General features: G+C 40.9%; 1 protein-coding gene across 2 annotated transcripts; it reads left to right on the top strand.

The window, feature by feature from the left end:
• Positions 1 to 539: 539 nt before the first annotated feature.
• LOC135086146 (aldo-keto reductase family 1 member B1-like) lies at positions 540 to 18,586 on the top strand. Of its 2 annotated transcripts, none has more exons than XM_063980948.1 (7): positions 540 to 670; positions 10,018 to 10,160; positions 11,122 to 11,263; positions 12,307 to 12,501; positions 14,342 to 14,541; positions 15,677 to 15,832; positions 18,280 to 18,586. In XM_063980948.1, exons 1-7 carry the CDS (start codon positions 596 to 598, stop codon positions 18,323 to 18,325), a joined length of 957 nt encoding a protein of 318 aa, XP_063837018.1. In that variant the 5' UTR covers positions 540 to 595; the 3' UTR covers positions 18,326 to 18,586. The 2 variants fall into 2 exon arrangements, with proteins under 2 accessions (XP_063837018.1, XP_063837019.1); XM_063980949.1 differs by lacking the exon at positions 540 to 670 and adding an exon at positions 810 to 990.
• Positions 18,587 to 18,695: the final 109 nt, after the last annotated feature.

Genomic DNA, 18,695 nt, shown 5'->3' with positions numbered 1-18,695 from the left:
TCCCAAGTCCCGGCTTATTTAAGAAATTGAATGTTTTTTTATTATATCGTCTAGCCATACTATGAGACTATCACGTGTCTTCTCTTATCTATGTATAATGAGTGACCTAAGGAGGATGGAATTATTTACTTGGAGACCGTGAATTAGCACAATTTCATGATATCACATAACTTAAATATTAATAATAAATTTGGAGATAAGAGTCTTGTCTAAGGTATAATGTCTCCTTTTTAACCGATTTCAACAAAAGGAAGGCTTGAACTTTCGTAGTTACGCCTTTAAAATATCAGCATGGATTTTCAATTTAGGTCCTGCAGGTCACAGATCCTAAATACCTAAAGGAGAAAAAACTTCTATGGCCCATACTGATTAACAGCCCGAACCCAACTTTAAAAATCTATTTCCGATTTTTCAGAGCGAAGAATGCTCGAGAGGTTAAAAGACTCATGATAACTTACTGCTTGTTATCCACCGCTATCTACTTAATAGTAGTTATTTTATTATTTACGACTTGATAACTCGATCGATAAAACTGAAGATGATTTTACACTTGCGTAGTTGTTTTCGAAGGCGGTGGTCGTGTCGTGTGTGAAAAATGGCGCCAAAAGTTCCTGTCAAAATGTTAAACAATGGACAAACTATTCCCGTTATGGGATTAGGCACTTGGAAGGTAAGATTTTGCAATTTTTCTTGAAAAATAAACTGCCTAAATAAACTATTAACTATTTCTGAACGAAATCGGCACTATCATATGACTATGTTTTTGACATTTGATTGAATGAAAATTTCTGTTTCTGTCATTCTGAGGCCTTGAAAACAGCCGGCTTTTTCCATTCCAATAATTATTTACTAAAAACTACGAGAAGAAATACGTACAATGAGTATTTTAGAAAGAAACTTGTTTAATAAATCGATATGGCGTCTAAAGTTCCTAAAGTGAAATTCTGCAATGGGCTGGAATGTCCAATTCTTGGTTTGGGGACTTGGAAGGTAAGAATGTCAATTTAATTGAATTTCAGCTAAATTAGGTACTAACTTTAGAACAAAAATTATCAGCTAATTATCGCTTCAATTACTTGTTATTACATTAAGGATATAGTATAAATAATTTAGGGCACAAACTTGTCTGTATTTTGGCAATTTTTAAACTCGAGATTGTCCCATCTTCCAGTTTCAATTGACTGACGTGGATATTTAGCCATATTTCGTTTATAAGTTCGTTTCAGCCATTTATGACGTCCACTGCTGTCCAAAGGCCCCAAGGATTTCCACAAGTTTTTATTGTATTTTATTTTTATTCCAATTAGAAATACTTTTGTGGTGCCTTTAAATTTTAATTCCTTATTTATTGCATAATATGAGTTTTACATATCTTCTGAACCCTGTGCTTATCTACCACTAATATTGGGTAGTTATTTGAATAAAAAAATCATTCAAACCACCAGTTTTTCATAGATTAGAACTGGCTTAAAAATCTTTTCCGTCACCTCTTTCACATAAACCCTGTTCGTCACCTTCCATCAAGTGAGATGTATCCCCCACACTCCAGAATGGTCTATTGCCCACTCCAGAAATTCTTAGAAATAGTCAAGTGAAGACGTTCAGCAAATAAAACCCATCTTATTTATATTAACTGACAGGTATTTGCAATAATATTTCTGTTAGACGTATAAGGGTAGGTATACCCAACATTGATGAAACAAATGCTGGCCGTAACAGCGTATTTGTGGACCAACAACATCTTAAAGGTAGCAGGAAGGCACTGGACGCAGGCCGCTACCAATCGATCAACATGGAAAGCATTGGGGGAGGTCTATGTTCAGCAGTGGACGTCTTATGGCTGAAATGATGATGATGAACAGCGTATTGCACTTGAAAATTTCGACGGGTTCATCCAGTGTCTAAGTAGCTCAGTTGGAAGAGCAGTCGCCCGACAAGCGGAAGGTCGTGGGTACAATTCCTGCCTTATGCAGTTCGATTGTTTCAAGTTATTTATAATTTTCAAAATAAAACATCATCAAAATACTTATTATTAGTAACACAGGCCTGCAGCTGAAATGATGATGATGATAAAAACGAATGCTACAATACACCTTTATCTACTATCAGAATGAATAGTATAGTTTACCATCAGTACAATCATTTTATATTATCTGGTAGATGTCTATCACAATGGATTATTGTTAAACACTGAGATAAATGTCCATCATATCATTTGCACTTAACTGTGCCAAAGTGATTATAGCGCCGATAGAAACAGGCAATTTTGAAAATATTATTCATCATCATCATTTCAGCCACAGGACGTCCACTGCTGAACATAGGCCTCCCCCAATGACTTCCACATCGCACGGTTGGTAAAGCCTGGTCCGTGAGCACGTAGAATTTTGTCCAATGACCCCAAGCTACCCATCCTTATCGCTCGCGCGTAATTATGTTGCTGTCGCACTCGCACACTCACTGCGGGCGCCCGTCGCACAGTCGCGACAGCAATAGACAGGCTTTAGCGGCCTGCATCTAGCGCCTTCCTGCTACCTTTATCAGTTCGTCGGTCCACCTCGTGGGTGGACGTCCCACGCTGCGTTTTACGGTACGTGGCCTCCACTCCAGAACCTTGCGGCCCTATCGGCCGTACGTTCTGCGTAGCGTCTTTCCATTCTATACATAGCCAGAACGCAAGGGTGTGAAACTAATCGAGTATAGTTTGGATATGACTTTTTTTACTAAGCTCCTCCAAACTATACACGACCAGTACGCATACGCTGCGTACTGCTCGCGTATACTTTGTAGTGACTTAGGTCAATTATCTTCCTCCAAAATATACATCGTCAGTACGCATACGGACTAATCATGTATGTATTGTAATAAGTTCGCGATTACAATAGGTATATACGCGAGTACTTAGTTGCATGCTCGTCATTTTGACTTATTTACCTCTCTTTCTATTAATTTATAACTGAGTTTTTTGGTGTTTGTATTCTGCCATAGAACATACAGGGTGGCCAAAACAGTGAGGTCTAAAGGAAAAATTTAGATTCCTTACATCAAGTTGTACCTAAATCACCCCCATGTATGTAATACGATTGTGCTTAGTTTAGGAGATAGAGTTAATTTTGTGATATTTTAAAATTTTATGACCTAGTAGGCTTTAAACATTTTTATCTTTTTTTTGGGTTGACTTTTTTCAGATTTCTTTTTTTCGACAGATTTGTTATTAATTGTAGATGTTTGAAAAAAATATTCACCTTCCTATCTTTGATTCAAGATACAAAAGTTTTGCTAGAAACATTAAAATTATGCTTTTATCAGAACACTATCAATTTTTCAACTTAAAAGTTTAAGTAAAAAAACGAACTTCCATAGGTCCAAAACCATTTTAAAAACTGCGCCGTTTCCTAAACATTCATAATAATACAAAAAAACATGTACTTAATGGGCCACTATTTCCTGTAATCGGTCCACTAAAGTGGTAAGTCGGAGTTTCCGTTACATGTTTTTGACTTTCTTAGAGTGAATTAATATTGGGAATCCTCTAAATTTACATTACGTAGAACAGATTTAGAGCTGTAACTGGGCAGAACATGTTTTTATTCTCAACGAGGAAGCTCTTGCCCTTCATCACACATGGCGGAAACTGATGATTAGGCTGAAGGTGGAAGGGAACTTCAACTACTAAGGAACTATGGCTTCCTACCTCCAAATTCCGGAATACATTGTTATTTTACCTCCAAGTGCCGGAATACAGTAATGCTATTAACATTATTTTTATAGTGACAGACTTAGGAAAATAGAGTTGCTAGCCAGGCAGACTTAGATCAAACTCTACCACAAACCAAACCGAGCAGAAAATTTCACCTCCACTGGGAATCAAACCCTGGACCTCTGAAGCTTACCTCTTACCACTTGAAGACAGAGGCAGTTGTTACATTTTACTATTACCCTTGAAATACCTACTACAGTGAGAAGAAGAAGGAGGGATATTTGGTTTATGTTCATTAAAACTTACTTAAAATAACAATGTGTTCCGGAATTTGGAGGTAGGAAGCCATAGTTCCTTAGTAGTGGAAGTTCCCTTCCACCTTCAGCCTAATCATCAGTTTCCGCCAGGTGTGATGAAGGGCAAGAACTTCCTCGTTGAGAATAAAAACATGTTCTGCCCAGTTACTGCTCTGTTCTACGTAATGTAAACTTAGAGGATTCCCAATATTAATTCACTCTAAGAAAGTCAAAAACATGTAACGGAAACTCCGACTTACCACTTTAGTGGACCGATTACAGGAAATAGTGGCCCATTAAGTACATGTTTTTTTGTATTATTATGAATGTTCTGGAAACGGCGCAGTTTTTAAAATGGATTTGGACCTATGGAAGTTCGTTTTTTTACTTAAACTTTTAAGTTGAAAATTTGATAGTGTTCTGATAAAAGCATAATTTTGATGTTTCTAGCAAAACTTTTGTATCTTGAATCAAAGATAGGAAGGTGATTATTTTTTTCAAACATCTGCAATTAATAACAAATCTGTCGAAAAAAATAAATCTGAAAAAAGTCAACCCAAAAAAAAGATAAAAATGTTTAAAGCCTACTAGGTCATAAAATTTTTAAATATCACAAAATTAACTCAATCTCCTAAACTAAGCACAATCGTACTATACAGGGTGTCCCGTAATGTAACGTCAAGCCGGAACTGGGTGTTGAGGCAAGTTGTGCTGGTTATCAGAAAAATATAAAAAATAATCTATGTGGCATATTTTAAAAATAATAGGCATTTAAAAAAAATCAAAAAATTCTACTCCAGGTGACGGTCCTTTTGCTCGTGTTGCCACAAATCTTCACTTTTTCCAAATTTTTTTTTTGTTATGTAACCCTGAATAATGCTTCTCTAAATTGTTATCAAAATTACAAAACCAGCTGCTCCAGCTTGGACGAAAAAAATACATTATTCCAAAAAAAAATTTCAAAATAAAAATTTTGCCTAGTTTAAACTGACTGTACTGAAAAAAAATTGTTCTACGCGAGTATGGCAAGTGACGTCATAATTTGGCGCATTTAGTAAGGATTCCAAAATGGTATAACACTTGGTAAATTCTTGCTGTAATTGTCGACAATTTTTGGTTTTTTGGAAATAATCCCATTTTTAACTTTATCTACCTTGGTTAAAAATTATTATTCTAATGAAACCAAAATTCAAGTTTCTGTGACTGACTACCGTACAATCAGTCACAGAAACTTTTGTCACCATGACAGTAATTAGTAGTTGACATACTGTGACAAAAGTCACCCGTGCGCGCGCGCCTTTACTACCTGCCCTGCCTGCACTTGTACTTGGTAACAGGGATAATAAGGATATTATGAAGTTTCGGTTATGGATACGGTTACGGATATTAGAATAATATTATACCGGTTTCGGTTACGGTCACGGATATGAAATCATTTCAGATTATCCGAAAGTCTCGGATAATTTCGGTTACGGAATTATTAGAATTTCAAAAATGTAGGTATAATACAAATAGCAAGATGCTGCGTGAGCGTGACCCACATAGCTACTTTATGTACCAACTAAGACGACACCTATGTATGATAAAGGTAAAACAGGCTGGCATATTAGATGGTGCCAGCGAATGCCAGACAAGTTGGTAACAAATATTAAGATTTAAGGTACGATTCCAAGACGGGCCGCAGACCGCAAACTGCAACCGCAAACTGCAAAACTATGAAATCGGCAGCGCGGCATTGCAGCTGCGGCGTGTATACTGCAAATTTCATAGAGTTTTGCAGTTTGGCCTTTATCTGAAACTATCCGTAACTTTTGAATCAGTTTCGGTTACGGTTATGGACATTTTTTTATTTCGGATATCCGATAGTTTCGGTTACGGTTACGGATATCCATAACATCCCTGCTTGGTAAGATGGCCCTCTCCGTCCCGCTCATACCTTTTAAAATGGCTTCTCCACCTCACTTAAGCCAGAAACTTAAATTTTGGGCACATTAGAATAATATTTTTAACCAAGGTAGATAAAGTTAAAAACGGGATTATTTCCAATAAACAAAAATTGTCGACAATTACAGCAAGATTTTACAAAGTGTTATACCATTTTGGAATCCTTACTAAATGCGCCAAATTATGACGTCACTTGCCACACTCGCGTAGTACAATTTTTTTTCAGTACAGTCAGTTTAAACTAGGCAAAATTTTTATTTTTATTTTTTTTTGGGAATAATGTATTTTTTTCATCCAAGTTGGAGCAGCTGGTTTTGTAATTTTGATAACAATTTAGAGAAGCATTATTCAGGGTTACATACTAAAAAAAAAAATTTGGAAAAAGTGAAGATTTGTGGCAACACGAGTAAAAGGACCGTCACCTGGAGTAGAATTTTTTGATTTTTTTTAAATGCTTATTATTTTTAAAATATGCCACATAGATTTTTTTTTATTTTTTTCTGATAACCAGCACAACTTGCCTCAACACCCAGTTCCGGCTTGACGTTACATTACGGGACACCCTGTATACATGGGGGTGATTTAGGTACACCTTGATGTAAGGAATCTAAATTTTTCTTTTAGACCTCACTGTTTTGGCCACCCTGTATATTTGTTTTGGGGCTGATATTTTATCAATTCTCCAATAACTCTAAAATTAAGAATTATGTATGTCCAAAATGATTTTGTTCTTGAGATAAAAGCTTATAAATAAAAATAAATATCCCTGGACATTTTACACTGCGCTTCTAGTCCCAAACTAAGCAAAGCTTGTACTATGGGTACTAGATAATACATACTTATTATACATAGAAGACACCCAGTCCAATACAAACAAATATGTTCATGCACACAAATTAATGTTTGTACTGTGCGGGAATCGAACCCGCTACCTCCGGAACAGTTATCCGTTTCGAACCACTACACCAAACGGTCGACAATTTTAGTTAATAATGCACGTTTAACTTTCTTCATTCACTCTCTCTCATTTTAAATGAATTTATGATTACACTAATAAAAAATTGTTATTTAATTTGAAATCTACCTAATCAATTTTATTTCAGAAACCACTTACATTAGTGTTATAAATCTAGATTTATTATATGTAGATTCAGTAAAATAATAATATTTTATGTAATAATTAATTAATTTAAAAATGGCATTACCGTACGTGATACTACATAGGTAGTTCTTATTTCTAATCTCGAGGACAAAGCACGAGCATAATATTTAATAAAAGTAATAATTCCGTATTTTACTAAATCAAATCAACTAAACACACTCTAGTCAACTGTAAGTAAGTGGTGTAGTATAGTTTGGAGCGAAGACGGAATCCATCCACGATACAAACTATACACGATCAGTACGCAAAATTCGTGTATAGTTTGTTGTGACCGATTTACAAAGGGACATTCCGAAATATACACGAGCAGTTTCCTATGGGTGCGTTCTGGCCATGTATAGAACGGAAAGACGCTTCTGCGTACTATGTGCCCTGCCCATTGCCACTTCAGCTTGCTAATCCGTCGGGCTATGTCAGCGACTTTGGTTCCTTTACGGATCTCCTCATTTCTGATTCGATCTCGTAAAGAAACATCGAGCATAGCCCTTTCCATAGCACGCTGTGCAACTTTGAGCTTAGCATCTTATCGACCAAAATGCCTCAAGACGAAAGTCTATAAATCAGTGTGTGTTACCAGTGATGACATACGGCTCCGAAACGTGGCCTCTCACTATAGGCCTCATAAAGAAGCTCGAAAATATTGTTATTTTCGAAAAAATCGTACTGCCTAAGGCGAGAAGCGATCGGGAAGTGGGAAGGCAGTAAGGTCGTGCTTTCGATTCCTGTCTTAGGCAGAGAGGGCAGCTGCCCCCATGGAAATCACTTTGAAGGAGCTAATGCCCGTTTTCGCCATCAATCCCTAATTTTTAAGTGACCCCTATGGTAACACTTAAAAATTAGGGATTGATGATGAAAACGGGCATAAGTCAAACAATCTAACTAAACAATTTAAAAAGTCTGTAAACCTTTGATAAAGAGGATGACAATAGTTTCTTGCGCTGCTTCTCAGCACTGGCTATTTATTGTTCTGAAGCAGTGGTAGGGTTAATACTGGGACGTGTAAAAGTGCTTTTTTAAAGCCTACTTGCATAAATAAATAAGTTTTATGAGTTGTTTATGAGTTTTAGTACCAAATTTGCTAGACTCTACTGGCGCTAACGATACTTCAATCATGCTACAAACGACCTTGACTAACGATAAGATCAATAATTCCAGTTATCATGCTATAGGCTTTGTTGTTGAGTGCTTGGAAGATTACAATGCAGTATTTTTATAGGTCGGTAAAAAATTTAGTGGTAGCTATAAAAATCAGTTGAATAGCTGGTTGCAATACAAAGATGGATTAATGTCATGTCTGTCTGTGTGGTATCGTGATGTATCAGGACGGAATGGTATCGTTTAAACCCTTGGTTCCCAAACTTATTTGAGACGCGCCCCTTTCGACCATACAAAAAAGTCCGCGCCCTCCGGCCCTCCTCCAGTCAAGATTATTTATTGGTCATATCGAGCAGTCTGGAATGCATTCTCTCAGCGCTTGACTTTGGGAACCATATTGGTTCCCAAACCCCCGTTTAAACTTTAGATCGTTTCATCCACGAAGACGCACCCCACCATTCTTTCGCTAATGTTTGAAGGCAACTGCTCAGAAGTATATTACAGTACATTATGTCAATCGATTGAACGTCTCTACGTAGTCTACTACTCAATTATGTATGTTTACATAAAAATTATCGATCGTCAATTATGTAATTATAATTTACAAGCAGTTGACCCGATTGTATGTCAAGGCTTCAGATAAGTGCTGCTTATCAACGTAGCACTTATGTAGTTGCAAAAAGTGCGATTTTGCAACTAATATACAACTAAAATATAGTCCAACTAGCTGTGCCCGCGACTTCGTACGCGTGAAAATAGTTTGAATAATATTTTCCGTTTTGACAACATTTTTCTTTATTGCTCCGCCCCTATTGGCTGTAGGGTGATGTTACATAGCCCAAAGCCTTCCTCGATAAATGGGCTATCCAACACAAAAATATTTTTTCAAATCGGACCAGTAGTTCCTGAGATTAGGTCAACCAAACAAACAAACTCTTCAACTTTATAATATTAGGACAGTTCCAGTGTGGTCCTGGTCATGTAAGCAATTTGTGATTGAATGAATCAATATAAATTGATTCATTCGACCAATTTCGGCCATGGCGACCGCTTCGACTCCTGTCTTGGCGGCGCTGGTGCCTTGCTTAGTGAATTTAGATTAAAGGACGAAGCACTCGCCGCGCTGTCAACCGCGAGGCGTAATACTAATAAATCTTAGGGCGGCCCCTCCCTTTTCCAAGTGAAAATTAGTAATTGTGAGTCGTCCACAAGGTGGAAAAATGACCTTATAAAGGTTCCAGAAAGGCCTTAGATCCTGGATGCAGGTCACCAACCGGCCAATCTGGAAATTAATGTGGAAAGCCTATGTTCAACAGTGGACCTCCTATGACTGAAATGATGATGATGGAGTAAAAATTAACATTGAAGGACATAGCACACTTATCAACCCAGAAAGAGAACTTAATCGTATCAATTCGACGCTTCATACAAAGAATACTGACTGTATTCTTATGAAACTCCATAGGTACTGTAACGCACACTTATCCGCACCGTAACGTAAACGCCTCGCTTCGAGTTTGACAGCGCGTGAAATGCGATTCCTTTCCGAGATGACAAATCTCTTCATCCTCATCAACAGCCATTTACAGTCCACTGCTGGACTATGAGCCTCCTCCACTATACTGGAGGGTTTTGCCATAATCCCCACGCTTGGCAGGCGGGTTGGAGATCGCAGTTTAAAGATTGATGTTTTCCAAAGAGCGCTGCTGCCCGTTCTGTTTGATGTGTAGTCCCTAAGTCGCCTCTTACGAGACCCGTGGGAAGAGTAGAGGTTGGTGACAAGTCTCTTATGACCTTTAATTCCAATCTTTCTTCTACAGTCCAAGCCGGGCGAAGTGACGCAAGCGGTGAAAGACGCGATCGACATCGGCTACCGTCACTTCGACTGCGCGTACGTCTATGGGAATGAAAAGGAGGTCGGTGCTGCCATCACTGCGAAGATCCAGGAGGGAGTCGTCAAAAGGTGAGTGTTAGCCAGGGTCTGGGTGTAGCCAGACCAAAATTCACGTAGGAGAAGCGGGCAAAAAGATAGTAGGTATGCATAGAAATAAAAGGATAGAAATATTTCAGGTATAGATCGTTTCATCCACGAAGATTCGCCCCACCAATGTTTGGTCTCGGTCGCGCGGGGTGCGGGGAGTGTGGTCCGAGCAATCCGCAAGGCATTATTGTAGTGTGCGTGTGCACTCATGGATAATTTAGCGTGTACTGATAACACTCAAACGTTAGCGGAAGAATGGTGGGACGCGTCTTTGTGGATGAAACGATTTATGTTTTTGGTTTACAAGATTTAGTAAAATATTTAATGAGTTGATATACAAGCTAAATTGCTAATTTTGAACCCAGAAAATAACGCTGGTCTTTTTATAGATTTTGCACGAAAAGCCCGATCATTTGTCGTCTAAAATCATCGACAAGATGGTATCATGTCGTGCATCCTAACTCGGCTGGTATTTATATGCCTTAATTTCTAGTTAATGATGCAACGTGTGACCAGAGTAAATACAAATGAGTAGGTCATCTTCATAGAAACGCACCGAGCGCGCGGTTTGTATGTGATCGCGCCAATATACGTATGCGGCGCGCACGCACACACTGACGAAATTCGGCGCAACACCAGCACCTAATTTTGTCAGTGTGTGCGTCAGTGAGGCGCGCCTCATACGTATTGGCGCGCTCACATACAAACCGCGCTCGGTGCGTTTCTATGAAGATGACCTTCTCATTTGTATTTACTCTGGTGTGACGTTCACCTACAAGGTGGACCGACAATATCATAAAGGTAGCATCATAAAGGACGGCGCTGGACGCAGGCCGCTACCAACTGGTCAACATGGAAGTCATTGGGGGAATCTTGTGTTCAGCAGTGCCCGTCCTATGGCTGAAATGATGATGATGGTGATGATGCATGCTTTATTCCACAGGGAGGACCTCTTCATCACCTCCAAGCTCTGGAACACCTTCCACCGCCCAGACCTGGTGCGAGGAGCGCTGACTGAGACTCTGCAGAACCTCAACCTGACCTATCTGGATCTGTACCTCATCCACTGGCCTCAGGCGTACAAGGTAACCATCATCTTCATCATCAGGTCACTAACGGTCACCCGGAAAGGGGTCAACACCGTATCGCCTATCGCATATGTATAAAAAACCTGTTACCGCTGAGTGAATGCATTCCTTATACAGAACTTATACAGAAGTTCAAAGTTGCACAGCGTGCTATGGAGAGGGCTATGCTCGGTGTTTCTTTACAAGATCGAATCAGAAATGAGGAGATCAGTAAACGAACTAAAGTCGCTGACATAGCCCGACGGATTAGCAAGCTGAAGTGGCAGTGGGCAGGGCACATAGTACGCAGAACTGACGGCCGATGGGGCAGCAAGGTTCTGGAATGGAGACCGCGTACCGGAAAACGCAGCGTGGGACGTCCACCCATAAGGTGGACCGACGACCAGGAAGGCGCTGGATGCAGGCCGCTACCAACCGTGCGATGTGGAAGTCATTGGGGGAGGCCTATGTTCAGCAGTGGACGTCCTGTGGCTGAAATAGTGATGATGATGAATGCATTCCAGACTGCTCGATATGACCAATAAATAATCTGGACTGGAGGAGGGGGGGCGCGGAATTTTTTGTATGGTCGATAGTGGGCGCTCTCAAATAAGTCCCCTGCTTTACATAAAAATATAGATAACTGTGGTCAAATACCTGCCTTGTTATGCATAAAAAAAACAGTTAAGATTAAACAGCTAATTTAATTAAAATATTTTTTTAATCCACAAAAAAGAAGCTCTTGGCCTGCTTCTCATCTGATATTACAGCACACTACATACGCAGTGACGTACGATTGAATGTATTATGTTAGTTTGAATGTGCTCGTTATTCGTCGCTGCTGTCATCATTGCTGTCGCAAGCAATGTGTTCCTTTTTTGGGCATATTGCTGCGACACTAGCCACGCCCCTTTGTCACATCGCCCATTAGTTTCTGTGATCTGTGGTGTGCACTCATGGACAATTTAGCGTGTACCGATCAAACATTAGCGGAAGAATGGTGGGGCGCGTCTTCGTTAATGAAACGATCTATCTGTGTTTATTTATACATCTGTCTCCAGGAAGAAGACACCCTCTTCCCCGTAGACTCAGAAGGCAAGATCCAGTTTTCCTCAGTGGACTTCGTGGACACTTGGAAGGCTTTGGAGCCCTTCGTGGGCGAGGGTCTGGTGAAGAGCCTCGGCATCTCCAACTTCAATAAGAAACAGATCACACGGCTGCTGGAATCGGCCACCATCAAGCCTGTTGTCAACCAGGTCAGTAAAAGGCTCTATTGCCTGAGTAGTTGTTCTGCATCTCTTCCCTTTATTACACAAACATAACTTTTTGACACATCTAGCACTTGCTGTTGACACACACACACAAGCCACATACACCCAACACACACACCTAACACATACACCTAACACACACACCTAACACACACAGCTAGCACACACACCTACAAATTTATGTAATCGTTGAAGTTTTGTATAAGTTTATATAATTTTAAAATAAAAATGCCAATGTTTATGGCGTCCAATGTGACGCTCTTTTAAAAAAGTGGCCTCCGCAGAATAACAGCGTCCTGTTCTGGGTCTACCTCAGAGCAGGACACAATGCTGAGCGGATGCCATTTTGGTCCACAAATGTGCAAGTATTGTAAACTGTAATAATTTAATATGTTGGGCCAAATAAAATATTTTCTTTCTTTCTTCTTTCTTTCTGATGACACCACCAATCAATAGGGCTGATGACTGGGTAATGAAATCGAAATTCTGTTTAGTCCGTCAGACAGATAATAAAAAAAATTTGGACACTATATTTTTAAATTTTTTTCATAATCGATTAACAATAAATGCTTATCTTATCTTATCGAATAATTACAGTATTTATTGAGTTGAAATGTCGCGTCACGTCACTTTTGAGTAAAAAATCTACTCAAGCGTGACGTAACGCGCCATTTCAACTCGATGTAGCACTGTTTTATTTAATTATGAAAGAAAATAAAAAATATGAGTCTAATATTTTCTAATTATCTGTCTGAATTGAAATTTTGTTATCTAGCTTATTGACGTACTTTTTAAAACTGTCAAAACGAGACTCTCTCATAGATTTTGTATGGCAATACAAGCAAGTGACGTCACTATTTTGTCATCTCAATGAGGATTTTCGCGTATGAAAGATCCGCTAGATGGCGGGACGTGGATGTGGGGTCTGACTGCTGCGTGATTGGTGGATTTTGACAGATCTGTCAATGTCATGTCAAAAATAACCAATCATGCAGCATTTGGACCTCGCGTCTACGTATTGCCATCTGGCGGATTTTTCATACGCGAAACCCTCATTAAATTACTTTTTTCAATTACAATGCAACCAAAAATCTTAATTTATAGGCAATTTAAAGTTAATTAAGTTTTTAGACCAGAATGAAGTTGTCATTTCGAATTATTGGGGAATGGTGTCAGTCAAATACTCGGACAGCAGCAGACTAAGGCCCAGAACACACGGTGAATCGCAACTGTAACGAAACTGCAACTTATAGTTACTTTTGAGTTTTTTTTTAAGTTTAAAACCGATTTGAACTGGTCAAACTGGTCGCGTCATGTGTGGTCTCTCAACGGAATCTATGGCAGAAACTTAGATGCAATTCAAAAATAGGTAACTAGAAGTTGCAGTATCGTTGCAGTTGCTTTTCACCGTGTGTTCTGGGCCTTATCAATTCAGAAAGGGATACCGTTTCACCTTGTCCACCGTGTCACCTTTCGCGAGCTGTCACCGCTTTTCGCGCACTGTCAACCAAACCAACGCGACCACACGCGATCAGCCGGCGTGCAGCGATGAAGATCAATGCATTTAAGTCTCGTCACCATGTACGGCCATGAATGAACCGTGTTGGACAACTACATTTGCAAATTGCATTCTAAATCACTATTAACCGAAACTTTCGGATATCCGAAATAAAAAAATATCCGTAACCGTAACCGAAACTGGCATAATATTATTCTTATATCCGTAACCGTATCCGTAACCGAAATAACATATCCATAACATCCCTAAGCTAGACCTATTAGTACTTCACAGTTTTTTAAAGTACTTCATTACATTCTATCCCAGGTGGAATGTCACCCGTATCTCAATCAGAGCCGTCTGAAGGCCTACTGCGAGTCCCAGGGCATCGCCTTGACAGCCTACTCGCCGCTCGGGTCGCCGGACCGGCCCTGGGCCAAGCCGGGAGATCCTCAGCTATTGGAAGACCCGAAGATCAAGGCCATAGCTGATAGACTTGGGAAGACCGCTGCACAAGTACTGATCAGGTAAGAATCATCATCATCATCATTTCAGCCATAGGACGTCCACTGCTGAACATAGGCCTCCCCCAATGCTTTCCATGTTGATCGATTGGTAGCGGCCTGCGTCCAGCGCTTCCCTGCTACCTTTACGATGTCGTCGGTCCACCTTGTAGGTGGAGGTAAGAATCAACCCTTTCTAATATTTTTATATTCACAACGAGGAAGCTCTTGACCTGTATCTCACCTGATGGTAAGTGATGATCAGGCTTCGGCGAGCTTCACCCGGAATCCTCAACCACGGAGGAACTGGCTATCTTACCTCTAACTGCCGGAACACAACAATGCTGTTAACATTGTTGTTATGTCGACAGACTTAGGTAAGATGGTGGTAGCTAGCCAGGCGAACTTAGAACAAGCCCTCGTTCGTTTCAGCCAAATGACGTCTACTGCTGGACAAAGGCCTCCCCAAGGTTTTCCACAATGAATGGTCTTGCGCTGCCCGCATCCAGGGTCCTCCCGCGACCTTTACCAGATCGTCCGTCCACCTAGTAGGCCTGTCCAGTTGAAAGTTGTGTACCAAATAAATTCACCTCCTAAAGGAGCGAAGCATCGTTCCGCGTACTAGTGTCCTGTCCATGCCACTTCAGCTTGCTAATCCGTCGGGCTATGTCAGCGACTTTAGTTCGTTTACGGATCTCCTCATTTTTGATTTTATCGAGAAAAAGCTATAAGAAAAGCAGAAGAAAAGTAGGTATTTCTATTCTGAGGGCGGTAGTGTCAGTTTACGTCAAACGCATTCAATATCGACTGCGTTAAAAAAATATAATTATGAAGATTTTAGTTCTTCAGTTTCCGCCAGGGGCGCTGTACAATCCTTCATACATTTAATGTCACTTTTTTACGCAGAAAATCTGTCTGGTCCGTGAGCACGTAGAATTTTGTCCAATGACCCCAAGCTACCCATCCTTATCGCTCGCGCGTAATTATATTGCTGTCGCGACTGTGCGACGGGCGCCCGCAGTGAGTGTGCGAGCGCGACAGCAACATAGTTACGCGCGAGCGATAAGGATGGGTAGCTTGGGGTCATTGGACAAAATTCTACGTGCTCATGGACCAGACTTTAGTAACTCATAAAATCTATTTCTGTTATTCTTTCCAGGTACCAAATCGACCGCGGCAACATTGTCATCCCGAAATCGGTGACGAAGTCACGCATCGCGAGCAATTTCGACGTTTTCGACTTCAAGCTGTCGCAAGAGGATGTACAACTGATCGACAGCTTCGACTGTAATGGACGGCTCGTGCCGATGACCGCGTGAGTAACCCACTGGTGGGATTAGGCTGCCCACTGTTGGGCTTGTGTAGCCTACCAGAGTTAAGAAGCCCATTGCTAGAGCTAAGAAGCACAGTGCTGGACATAGGTAGCCCACTGCTGGACATAGGTTGCTCACTACTAGACTTGGTAGCCCACTGCTGGACTTACATAGCCCACTTCAAGCCGTCGCAAAAGGATGTCCAGCTGATTGACAGCTTTGACTGTAATGGTGCCGATGACCGTGTGAGTAGGCCACTGCTGGACCTTGGGTGCCCACTGCTAGACTTGGGTTGCCCACTGCTGGACTTGGTAACTCTTTTTGGGCTTTGGTAGCCCACTGCTAGACATAGGTTGCCCACTGCTAGAGTTAAGAAGCCCACTGTTGGACTAAGATTGCCCAATGCTGGACTAGGATTGCTTGGTGCTGGACATAGGTTGCCCAGTACCGGACATAGGTTGCCCACCGCTGGAGTTATTACTAACACATGGGACTAACGCCCCATGGATGATATAAATAGACCCTCGCTATATCCCACACTGATCCAAATTAGTTGGACACTTTCCTTTCTCATTTGGTCCAATACTGGACACATACCTCCCCCTAAATCCCACTGCTTCACTGCTGGACATTGATCTATTAAGTACTTAAAATACCTAGTTCACTGAAAGACGAAATTTTTTTTTGTAAAGTCCAGTCGCCGAACACCTAGAATTTCGTCCAATGAGCCCAAGCTTGAGGATCATTTCGATTTTTAGCTGTGAATGCAGATTTATAGGGCTAAGAAATCCTTAATACACAGTCCAAAAATTTTTGTTCTACGAAAAAAATTGACGAAGTTATGGCCAAATTACTAAAAAAGTTCACTGACCGCCCGGCGCGGGACCGTTGACGTCATTGTATCCGATCCGAACGCTGCCGGCGTACTGCGTGGATAGAAAATATTTTTTTCTAGCCAAACTATCAGTTTGAGAGAAAAACTTGTAATGACATATATTCATCAGAATAAAGTAAGCTATCGATAGGTAATTTTAAAAATAGAAATTGTGAAAAATAACGCAAAAAATCCATACGCTCATACGATTCAATGGAACGCAGAGACGCGATTGGGGTCTCCGCGGTGGTATATTTGGCGATTTATTCAAATAAAGTGTTCATAAGTGTTGTTAGAGTCATATCTTCTTCCAAGTAAAATATAAAAATGTATAAGTATTAATTTATTTACTTCTAACAATAAGGTATAGCCGAGGCAGATACACTCTGCCTAGGCTACAAGACACATCTATGCAGATCATTTCGATGTACACGCAATACCTATCTGTTATTTAGTTTTTCCGAGTTAAACCTACGTACCTACCTATCTTTTCGCCGTTCCCATGGGCGGACCAGCTGCTGCAGGAAAGGACAGCTGCTCCCTCCTATTTAATCTTAGCCTAGAAGCTGGGTATGACTCCCCCGCCCCCCTCCTCTCCCCAGGTCATAAGCTGGGCATGACTTCCCCCTCGGCCAGAAGTTGGGTATGATTTACCCCCCCCTCAGGCCCGAAACTGGGTATGACTTGACCCCTCCCTCTCCCCCCAGGCCAGAAGCTGGGTAAGGCTTGCCCCTCCCCCCAGGCCATAAGCATAAGCTGGATATGACTCCCCTTCGGCCAGAAGCTGGGTATGACACCCCCCCCCCTCCCCCCAGGCCAGAAGCTGGGTAAGGCTAGCCCCTCCCCCAGCCCATAAGCATAAGCTGGGTTCCCCCTCGGCCAGAAGCTGGGTATTACATACCCCCCCCCAGCCCATAGAAACTGGTTATGACTTGACCCCCCCCCCCTCCCCCAGGCCAGAATCTGGGTATTACATACTCGCCCCCCCAGGCCAGAAACTGGGTAAGGCTAGCCCCTCTCCCCAGCCCATAGAAACTGGTTATGAAAAAAATATTTTCCATCCCAATAGTACGCCGGCTGCGCTCGATTCGGATATAATGACGTCACGCGGCCCTGCGTACGTTGACTTTTAGCGGCAAAAACGGCCTATGTTTATTACTTAATATCTTCGTAAGTAATGGTCCGATTTGGATAATTCAAAAAGATATATCTTTCTTATGTCTTAAAGATTAACGTAGATACTAGTTTTATTGAATTTTCTACAACAGTACTGATCCTCATTATATTGCTCGCACACTCACTGTGGGCGCCCGTCGCACAGTCGCGACAGCAATATAATTACGCGCGAGTGATAAGGATGGGTAGCTTGGGGTCATTGGACGAAATTCTACGTGCTCGGAGACCGGACTTTAGTCCACTGAAAGACGAAAGTTTCACAATCCATATAGATTTCCTGTTTCATGTCTTTGCCCACTGCTGAATATAACCCTGTGTTCTTTAGTCCACTGCTGGGCAGAAGGACTTCTTGTAACATGGTATTTAATAAATAAAACATATTTTCTTATTATTTTTCAGCTCCATCGGCCACAAGGACCATCCGTTCGAGAACGACGAATTTTAAACACCATACGATGCCTTACTATCGAATATTATACGAATAAGTATACTATAGTCTGGTCTGCGAGCACGTAGAATTTTGTCCAATGACCCCAAGCTACCCATCCTTATCGCTCGCGCGTAATAATTATGTTGCTGTCGCGCTCGGACACTCACTGCGGGGTCATTGGACAAAATTCTACGTGCTCACAGACCGGGCTTTACACAGTACTATAGAGTATAGAGTACACATATTATTGAATAATAAATAAACACTTATGTTTTACACGAAACTTCTTTTATTTATAATAACTGTTACAGTCAAAACTCATAATCGGCCAAAACTACTTATGACTGATTTTTCCAGTCAAAAGTGGTTTTGACCAAGGATGGTA

This window comes from Ostrinia nubilalis, chromosome 30 (genome assembly GCF_963855985.1).
Source record: "Ostrinia nubilalis chromosome 30, ilOstNubi1.1, whole genome shotgun sequence".
Lineage (NCBI taxonomy): Eukaryota > Metazoa > Arthropoda > Insecta > Lepidoptera > Crambidae > Ostrinia > Ostrinia nubilalis.
This window is presented reverse-complemented; position numbering and strand designations above follow the sequence as displayed.